We start from the raw sequence: 10,973 nt of genomic DNA, 5'->3' as shown, positions 1-10,973 counted from the left end.
AATATTTAATGATATTTAAATAATATATTAATTTTAAATCCGTTTCTAGTGCCTTTCTATTAGAAACGGATTAGAAACGGATATTTGTTAATATTTAATGATATTTAAATAATATATTAATTTTAAAATATGTTTCTAGTCCCTTTCTATTAGAAACGGATTTGAAACGGATATTTGTTAATATTTAATAATATTTAAATAATATATTAATTTTTATATCTGTTTCTAGTCCCTTTCTATTAGAAACGGATAGTTTTTAAAATTTTAATAAATTATATTTTTAAATGCCTGTTTATAAGCCGTTGTTATTAAAATCATATTTAAAAAGATTGTTATTCCGTTGCTAATCTGTTGCAAGTTCAAACAGAATAAATTCTATTTCTAATATTCTGTTTTTAAATTGTAACTTTCTTGTAGTGACATAATAAAAAATAATTGAATACTTTACCCCATATTATTATTATTATTATTATTTTTGTTATTATTATTATTATTATTATTTGTGATTGTGCTTTGCAGCGATTACAATATTCATGAAAAAAAAATCAAAGATCTAAATACAGCCCCATTATTATTATACTCGAATTGGTCCCTCTAGTTTTCTCTCTTTTTCTTTTTGGTCCATCTACTTAGAAATGCTCCCCACTAGTCCCTCTACTCTTGAAAATGACCCAAATTAGTCCCTCTACCCTTAATCTCTTCCCATCTATTCCCTCTACTTTTGAAAATACAACTACTAATTTGCCCAATTTAAAATAGAAGGGACTAAGTAGAACTATTTTCAAGAGTAGAGGGACTAGTTGGGAGCATTTTTGAGTAGAGGGACCAAAAGGGAAGAGAGAGAAAAGTAGAGGGACCAATTCGGGTAGTATACCTAATAAATTAGATGTAATAGCAGTAAATATTTTCATGATCTAAATAAAAATTTGCACCATCTTCACATTAATGTGCAAAGGAGAGGGCAACTGGCGAATGAGAGATTAAGGTATCAAACTGCCCCTCATGCTCTTGATTAATTGAGAAAATTAGCTTATCTACTTTATAAAAATAAATAAATAAATATTTGTAAAATATAATTATATATATATTATATTAATTTACATTTTAAACTTCAGTAATATTGAAAGTATTTTAGTTTTTATTATTATAATTAAGATATTTTTATACATAGTAATGATATACTTTCCCAACAAGCAAGGTTCCCCACATAGCTTATTTTGCAAGTTTCCAAATAGCTCACCCATGTGTTACCCATGTAACGATTCCATAATGTATGAACACCTTCTTAGGGTAGCTTGATGTTGGGTTCAGCTCGTTTGTAAGCTAAAAGAATAAAATTGGGTTTAGCCCAATTCTTAAATAAAAAAGAAAAAAAAAACTACATCAACAGTGAAGCCACTTGAGGGCACAATGGTAATTTTGCCATTGGGATGAAAACCAAGTGAGAGTGAGAGAGAATGAGTAGTGGCAGAACCAAGGGGGGGCAAGTGGGGGATTTAGTTCCCATGGCGCCGAGAAGAACGCTATGAAGTTGTCTTTTGTCGGACATAGGCTAAGAGGGAAGCCTCCTCTCAACCTCAAGGAAGAAAATTTCATATAGTTCAGCCCTTGCCTTGGGCCTTGGAATGGCCAGTTGGGTTGTGATGTGCTCCTCAACTCCGGAGTCCCAAGTCCGAACATCCTCACCATGATTAAGTCATCGGTGGGAGACGTTAGTGGGCAGGAGATGGTGTGAAAGTGTGAAGTCTGAAGTTTTGAATTCTAAATTGAAGAAAAGGCAGGCCGTAAGAATGAAGCAAGGATGAAGATGATGAAGAGTCAAAAGACTCAAAAAATCATAGTCAAAGTCACACAAGACTTTAAGTTTGGATCCAAAATCCAGATCCGATATGGTGATTGTTATCTGGTCATCACTTATCGGACTTAAACTGAAGTTTGATCAAAATCCAAAACCCAAATTGGCATACCCTCAATAGTTCAAAATCAGGTCTTTGCTTAAAATCTCTCTTTTCTTGGTGATCATTGGATTGTGAATTTGTGAGGCTGAGCAACTGAAAGTTCGAGCAAGTGACTAGTGAGCTGTGAGGATAAATTTAGAAATACAAAATCTTGTAATTTGTCTTCAATCTTAATTATTGAGATCGGTATCTCCACTCACTAAGTGTAGATTTGTTTTTTATTTTCTTTTTTTAAGTTTTTGTTTGAATTGTTTTTGTTCTGATCATTATATTAATCACTTTGTTTTTCAGAAATTCTTATATTTAATCTAGAATCCAGATCTGGCTTTTTGAGAAGAAAGATTATTTGCAATTATTTGTAAGTTAGTTTAGATGATTCTCCTTTTCTTTGGGTTGAATTTAAATTATTTATTTGATATGATATGTTGAGATTGGCTATTCAGTTTATTAATAATCTTTAATTATGATATAGAAATTAGTTGATGGTTGGGTGCTCTCAGTGAGGCTGGTATTAATATTATTATTTTGATTAATTATATATTGGATGGTGTATATTATTTATATATATTATATATTGGACTTGATGTTATAAACAGTAAATAAATTACCGATTTCAGGTAAACAGAAAACACCCAATATAATTCATTGTTCTTCAAACGTTGATCGGTGAAGGGTGTGGTATAATTTCTTTATAATAAAATAAATTATTATTATCTGATTTAATTTCAAATCAAAATGATCATCCTGTTAGCTACATTCCATAGGAATGGGATTGAATATTCTTTTCGTTTTGAGTGGTGTTTTAGATGTGACACTTTTTCTCTTGAAGCAAGGATTGGCTTTTCGTGGACATGATAAGGTTTTTAGGGCAGTTAATCAAAATGCTCCTGGAAACAATCAAATGATTTCTCCAAAAGTTCAGAAGGAGTTAGCAAATGCTTGTGCAGCGGAGATTACATGTGCTATCATTGATGACGTTGGAGATAACTATTTCTCCCTTATGATTGATGAAGCCAGAGATGTGTTAGTGAAGAAGCAAATGGGAGTTGTTTTGAGATATGTGAATAAGAATGGATGTGTGATAGAGCGGTTCCTCACTATGGTTCATGTGTCAGATACCTCATCCATATCATTGAAGAATGCCATTGACTATCTATTTGCCAAACATGGGTTATCTCTTTCAAGACTGAGAGGATAAGGATATGATGGGGCTTCAAATATGAGAGGTAAATTCAATGGGTTGAAAGCACTTATCCTAAGAGAAAATCTATATGCAAGATATATCCATTGTTTTGTTCATCAACTCCAATTAGTGATTGTTGTTATTGCAAAAGACAATCTAATTGTAAGTGATTTTTTCTAATATATTACAATGATTATTAACGCGGCTGGAGCATCGTGCAAAAGGAGAGACTAACTTCGGCATAATCACCATGGTAAGTTAATTGAGCAATTAGAGAAGATGGAAATAGTAAGTGGCAGAGGAAAAAATTCAAGAATCCAGTTTAGCAAGACCGGGGGATACTCGTTGGGGATTACATTACACTACTATTCTCCGTCTAATCTCAATGTGGACTTCAGTGTTAGAGGTGCTACAAAACATACATGATGATGGTGTTTCTAATGATAATAGAGGTATAGTGGCAAGTTTGATTACAAAAAGATTATCAATTTGTATTTGTGATGTATTTGATGAGACATTTATTGGGGATAACAAATGAGTTATCTCTTGCATTACAACAAAAAGATCAAAATATTGTTCAAGCTATACGTTTGATTGAAGTTGTGAAGACTCAACTTCAAGACTTTAGGGAGATAGGATGGGAGACATTTTTGGAGGAAGCTAGATATTTTTGTGAAGGAAACTCAATCTCGGTGCCTAATATGGGGGATAATATGCGAATCCGTGGTCGTTCGAGAAGGGAAGGGCAAGTCATTACTCATTTTCACCATTATCATATTGAAATTTTTTCGAGGTTAGTATTTTTAATATTTATTATGCTTTTGTAAATATCATTAATGTATTTTTTTTAGTAATGTTTGTGATTTTATTATTGTTATGATGTTAGGTTATTGATTTAATTGCACAAGAAATGCAAAACCGTTTCTCAGAAGCTAGCATGGAGTTACTTCTTCTCATGTCATGTCTTGATCTGAGGGATTCATTCTCCAAATTCAACATCACAAGTTACTTCGTCTTGCAGAACTTTATCCTAAAGATTTAACAATAACTGAGCTCATGATGCTTGAGGATCAACTTATGATTTTCATTTACGATGTGCGGAATGATGACGATTTTCTAGATATTGGGGACTTGGGTCGCTTTGCAAGAAAGATGGTTGAGGTAGGTAAACATGCTATTTTTCCACTCATTTATCGCCTAATCAAATTGCGTTAGTTTTACTTGTTGCAACAACTAGTGTTGGAGGGTGTTTTCATCTATGAATGTTGTGAAAACTGACTTTTGCAACAAAATGGGGATGAGTGGATGAATGATAGCCCTGTTGTCTATATCGAGCGGGAGGTTTTTTCAACTATTGATAATGAGGTGATTCTACAAAGCTTTCAGAAAATGCAAAGTTGACTAATGCAACTACCTTCTCTTAATCGCATACCTCACATTTCTGGCAATGACGCTGGGGTTGGTTCTAGTTCAAGCGTCCATCGATAGCTATTTTATGCTTTCGTGTCCAACGTATGTATTCAAAGTATGGTTGTTTTAATTAAAACTTATATTATCTCATTATTTTATATTTTAGACAAATGTTTTTGTAGATGTAATTTCTTTTTTACATTTTGAATTAGCCCCCCCTCCCCTTCTAGTAAATCCTCATTTCACCACTGAGAATGAATGAGAGGGGTCAAAAAGCAAGAAAGAGGGCAAGGAAACCAAGAAGAAGAGGAAGAAGAAAGGGGATTAGGGTTGAGCAAGCAAGAAGATCGGACGGCAAAATGCTGTCAGACTTTGCCCAGATTTTGGGTAGTGAATCCTTACGGGTAGCTCTCCTAACTTACTGTTTGATCTTCCTTTGATCTCTTCTTGATGTTATAATCATTGTTATCCATCTTTAAGTGATGATGTATGTGTTGTTGAGAGTGAGCTCTTGACTTGTTATGCCTTCTTGTTGTAATCCTCTAGTTGTATCTAGAGAGAAACCCCTTGTAATCCTATTATTGATGTAATGAAAAGGTGAAAAGGCTCTAACGAATCCTATGGGTTTTCCCCAATTTGAAGGGTTTTTTCATTCTAAAATCATGTTGCTAGCTTGGTTTATGGGTTTATATCACATTCTAACACCCAAGGGGAGGGAGGGAGGGGTTTGAGGTGTTTTTGGAGCTTTTGTGAAAGTCTAGGGAAGCATACAGGCAAGCATACGGTGTCATGACTGCATACAAGGCCGCATAGCACATCCCAAAAACTGTGCGGGGAAGTGTGTTCCCACAGAAGATGCTGCATAGGTCGTCCAGAGAATCGTGGGGACTAGAATGCACTCGTATAGGAGACTATATGTGAATATTAATTTTTTACAGTGTATGCGAGAAGGTGTGTGCCCACACAACACTCCCAGAGAGTCGTGCGGACTTGGCATGCACTCGTATAGATGACCGTATACATAAACAATACTATTATAGTATCTTCCGTTGTAAAATCTCAAGCATCGTTCCGAGTTCTCATTATTAGAGTGATCCAATCCCAAACACTTGAGTGCCAACCTCAACTTCAATGATCATAATATCTCCATCAATCCCAAACTCAATTTCTAGTACCAAATATTTCTCGCCACCCCATTGACTATTGTGATTGATCTCCTTAACACAGCCTAGGATCATGATCCTCTTAACATCCTCAAGTTGGTGTGCCATCTCTATAGCATCTACAACAATTGAAAGTACAACAAAGAGGGTTCTTGACGCCCCATACTTTGGCTTTACCATCTTTATCCCAAAACCTTAGTTCTTAATTTTTTTTTAAAAAAAAAGTAATCTCCACTGACTCCTCTCCACTGAGCCCCAGTTCTCCTTCCCCCTTTCTATGGCAAGCGGGGGACCTCCCTCGCATCCTTCACCTTCCTGGGTGGCTATTACAGTGAAGCACCACCCTATCCCCTCCCCGTTATAAGACAGCTCGATGTTAAACAAGCTCAAAGCCAACTTTACCGACTTCATTCGCATGGATGGAGATACAATGTCTAGAGCTAGAAGGCGATTTCAAAACTCTCTGTATGGGAAATTCTTTGGAAAACCACCGCCGTTTGATCAGCTTAAGAAGATCTTGCAGACCATGTGGAGTAATATTGGAGAAGTTGATATATCTGATTTGCCGAACGGATACCTTCTACTCAGATGTGCTTCTCAGGAGATCATGCAGAAGATTTTGTTTGAAGGCCCATGGTTTGTGAATGGGATTATCTTGCAGCTTGCACAGTGGCAGCCTTTCTTTGAACCAGTATTCTCCAAGTTAACTACAACTGCTGTATGTGAGCAATTCCACAACTTGCCTGTGGAGTTTTGGGATGGCGAAGCTTTGGAAACAATTACCTCCTGTATTGGCCGTTTACTCAAAGTGGATGACTATACTTCTTCGTTGTCCAGATCAAAATTTGCGTGAGTTTGTGTGGAACTGGACCTGGCCAAACCACTGAAACAAGGATTCTGGATCGGTGATGATTCTCATCGTGTATTCGTTGTGGTCCTGTATGAAAGATTACCTATGTTTTGTTATTCATGTGGTGTTATTGTCCATGGAACTAACTCCTGCAGCCGCTGGAGCTTGGAAAACCAGAGCAATTCATCTTCACCCATGTGTCCTGAGCCTAATGAGGGACATTGGCCGGCGGTAATTACAATACCTCCCTTTTTCACAATAATATTCGTATTCGTAATCATGTTAATTCCATCATGCAAATTACAAATTCTAATGGCATTTGTTTCACAGATCAAATAGGTATTGAAAGCACTTTTGTTAATTTTTTCTTTGATATGTGGACTGATTCTTCTAATATCTCCTTTAATGATGTTTTTCAAGCACTCCCTGATGATTTGCCTACTGTGAATCCTAGAGACAGTGAAATGCTTACTAAAGAGGTAACTAAATTTGAAATCTTTCAAGCTCTTTAGTCTCTACCCTCGGAGTAAAAGTCACAGCCGAGATGGTATGTAGCTGAATTTTTATCAGCTATTACGGGATGAGGTTGGTGATTCTTTATTTATAGTTTGTTCGCTATCGATAATGCTATGTTACCTAAGTCTTTGGGCCAAACTTATATTGCTTTAATTCCTAAAAAACCCAATCCTATTTCTGTTGATGATTTCCGTCCCATCTCTGTTTGTAATGTTTGCTACAAAATCATTTCTAAAACTTTAGCTAATCGTCTTAAGAACATTTTACCTTATTTAATTGGTAAGGAGCAATGTGGTTTTGTATCTGGTCATGCCCCTTTTGATAATCATCTGGTCGTATCCCTGATGATTTGCCTACTGTGAATCCTAGAGACAGTGAAATGCTTACTAAAGAGGTAACTAAATTTGAAATCTTTCAAGCTCTTTAGTCTCTACCCTCAGGTAAAAGTCCTGGCCCAGATGGTATTAACGCTGAATTTTATCGCTTCTTCTGGGATGAGGTTGGTGATTCTTTATTTATGGCTGTTCGCTATTTTTTTGATAATGCTATGTTACCTAAGTCTTTGGGCCAAACTTATATTGCTTTAATTCCTAAAAAACCCAATCCTATTTTTGTTGATGATTTTCGTCCCATCTCTTTTTGTAATGTTTGCTACAAAATCATTTCTAAAATTTTAGCTAATAGTCTTAAGAACATTTTACCTTATTTAATTGGTAAGGAGCAATGTGGTTTTGTATCTGGTCGTACCCCTTTTGATAATATCATTGCCCTTCAAGAGGTTGTGCATTCGATGCCGAATGAAATTTCCTAGCATTTGGATTTCTTGGATTAATGAGTGCATTAGATCTGCTTCTTTTTCCTTCTTGATTAATAAGCAACCCACTGATTGGATTAATGCTTCTAGAGGCCTCAGACAGGGTGATCCTATTTCCCAGTATCTTTTTATTCTGGCTGCTCAGAATCTGACAGCTATGCTCAACTTTGCGATGAAACATCAGATGATTCCGGGTTTTAGTCCTAATCTTACCAATAATTTTAATCACCTCATGTATGCAGATGTTCTTATCCTTATTACTCAAGCTTCTAGGAAAATTGTTCACAACATCAACCTCTGCCTTTCTATCTATCAACGGCTAACTGGTCAAAAAGCTAATAAAACTAAGTCTGAAATCTTCTTTCCCAAAAGATTCAACAAAATATTGAAGCATAGCATTAGCAACACCTTCACTTTAAGCCTGGGACTTTTCCTTTAACGTATCTTGGTATTCTTGTTGCCCCGAAGAGACTTGCTCTTTCTCATTTCAATAGTATGCTGGATAGAATTAGAAGATCTGTTGCTATTTGGAATCACTCTAAGATCTCTGCTGTGGGTAAGACAATTTTGATCAACTCTTCCATCCTGTCTACACCTCTCTACTATCTGTCAGTACACCCTGTGCCTAATACTATTTTGGAGGAAATTGCTAAATTAGCTAGATTTTTCTTTTGGTCTAAGGGAGGCAATAGAAAAGGCATGAACTACATGTAATGTGAACGAGATGCTATGCTTGATGAAATCGTCGGGGGCTTTCCATCCGAATTTGCACAACTCAGAAAAACTTCTCTTATGGCTGAAAAACATTTTTCAATCTACGTAATAAGCGAGAAAAACCATTTGGGTAGACATTATTCATCATAAGTATGGTGCTTACATAACCACGATTTGATGATATCCAATCTAACTATTCTTGGTTCTATCGAGGATTATATCGTTACTACTAAAATTATTAAAGCTAATTCTTTGGATTATTTACTGATTAATCCTATGTAGACATCTTTCTTGTTTGATCCTTGGTATTTTGAGACCCCTATTGCCTTTAAGCCAACTTATCAGAATATGGAGGAAAATTTTAAAAATTTACAGATATCTGATCTTATTTTGGATACTCATTGGAACATGTATGCTTTAAAGAAATTATTTGGCTGTTTTTTAAATCCAGATGTCATTAGTCATGGCAAGATCTGCTATGATACTGATAATGTTTGGGTCTGGTTTCCCAAGGTTAAGAAAACTAAATTCTCTACTATCATCTATTCTCACTTCTCTAATTTGGCTGTCCAGCGGTATCATTGGGATGGTTGGGGCAATATTTGGCAGTTGCGTATCGCCCCTAGAGTTAAACACTTTATTTGGTTATTATTTCATAATGGGGTTAAAACTTTTGACTATCTATATAGACTCAATTTGGGTCCACAATCTAACTGTGTGTTCTACAGTTTGGAGATTGAAAATGCTGAACATCTTATGCATCTTTGTCCTAAGACTCAAATCATTTGGGCTCATGTCAAGAATATGATTGGTAAGAATTTTAACTTTGAGGAAGGATTCTGTTTTGGGAATTGGCTTAGCCCATCGATGGTTGGTAAGAATTTTTTTTCTCAATATATCATTGCTGGGACTGCTTGGCATATTTGGAAGACAAGATGTAATGTGGTTTTTAGAAATGATAAATTGGACTGCTGGTTGTTGGCGTGTAAGTCTGTTGCTCATGTTAGGGAGTACTTTTATACATCTGTATCTTAGCCTGGAAGAAACCTGATCTTGAATAATTTTACAGCCCATGATAGCCCCTTTATGATCATTGCAGGAAAATGGAATAATGAGCTATCTAATTCTGGGGCTGGGTTCTATATCTTTGACTCTAATGCTAAAATTTTGCTTGCAGGTTGCTTTGGTCTAAATGCTAATTGTACACTAGAAGCGGAGATGGAGGCTACGAGGATTTCTCTCCTTCATTTTCATTTGAGCAATCTATCTGTTCGGCATGTATTTCTTACCAATGATGAGCTTGTTGTGGCTTTAAAGAATGGATATCATCAACAGAACTGGAGAGCTAATGCATTGATGGATAATATCAGATATATTATGGGAAGTTTGGGAGAGATCAATTTTCATACGATTCCTAGATGTTGGGCTATGGCCGCTTTCTGTTTAGCTACTCATGGTAGTAGCCTCCATGAGCTGACTTTGTACCACCAAGGCCGTGATTTACCTCGTTGGATCATGAAGAATCTCCTGAGGATTGGTGTCACTTTTTAATCTGTCATTTTTCATTTCTGTAAGCTTGTTCTGTGTGTAATCTTGTAGTTGTTTTTGGTAGTTTTTTTCTTGTAGTTCTTTGTTTTATCTTTTGTATAGTTTCTTTTTAGTTTTTCTAATAAAAGCTTTTAGAGCTCCTCTTCATAAAAACTTAGTTCTTAATTTTTAGATCCTAGGATGAGTTCATTTATTTGAAAGATCTTCTTAAAATTCCTCGCTCTCCCATTTATGAAGCTAAAACTTGCATTATCTGGAAGAAGAGGAAGATTAAATTAAGTCCAGTGAGAATCATATAGATCAATATCAAGAACACCAAGAAAACCAATAGCTTGAGAACCATAAACTCATAATTTGTTATGTTGAGAGATACACTAAAAAGAATGATGTTAGAGTCCACCAAAAAGAAAAAGAGAGTTGTAATAGATGCACATCATTTGGGAGAGCTATCGTGATACCACTTGTGTAAGTACTAGCATTACTCAGTCTTAAGTGGTAAAACACAGTAAGGATGATAATTTGGATGTTTAAAAATCAACTAACTGCATATAAACTATTGCGATTAGGTTGAGAGAAAGAATTTTTACCAAAGTTGTCAATTACATTTCTTGAGAATTATCCTACTGCTCAGTCATAAAATTAATGATAATATTGTAAATATTATAAGTTTTTAAAAATAAATTTCTGTAAAATTTTTAGTATAACTTAAGCATAATATATATTGAAAATTAATAATCATCATGATAAAAGTGAAAAATACTTGAGAGCAGAGTATAAAGGAGAGCAACACCAATTTTAAAACAAAGAATTTAGAAAA

General features: G+C 35.2%; 1 protein-coding gene across 1 annotated transcript; it reads left to right on the top strand.

The window, feature by feature from the left end:
* The first annotated feature begins 2,724 nt into the window (after positions 1 to 2,724).
* LOC120273784 lies at positions 2,725 to 3,156 on the top strand. Its single transcript, XM_039280488.1, has one exon. The coding sequence runs from the start codon at positions 2,725 to 2,727 to the stop codon at positions 3,154 to 3,156; it is 432 nt and encodes a 143-aa protein (XP_039136422.1).
* Positions 3,157 to 10,973: the final 7,817 nt, after the last annotated feature.

Source organism: Dioscorea cayenensis, chromosome 12 (genome assembly GCF_009730915.1).
Source record: "Dioscorea cayenensis subsp. rotundata cultivar TDr96_F1 chromosome 12, TDr96_F1_v2_PseudoChromosome.rev07_lg8_w22 25.fasta, whole genome shotgun sequence".
NCBI lineage: Eukaryota > Viridiplantae > Streptophyta > Magnoliopsida > Dioscoreales > Dioscoreaceae > Dioscorea > Dioscorea cayenensis.
The sequence above is the reverse complement of the archived record's forward strand: the minus strand, read 5'-3'. Positions and strand labels throughout refer to the sequence as shown.

Coding starts and splice junctions, on each gene's coding strand:
- LOC120273784 (XM_039280488.1), top strand. CDS start 2,725: ATGGGATTGAATATTCTTTTCGTTTTGAGTGGTGTTTTAGATGTGACA.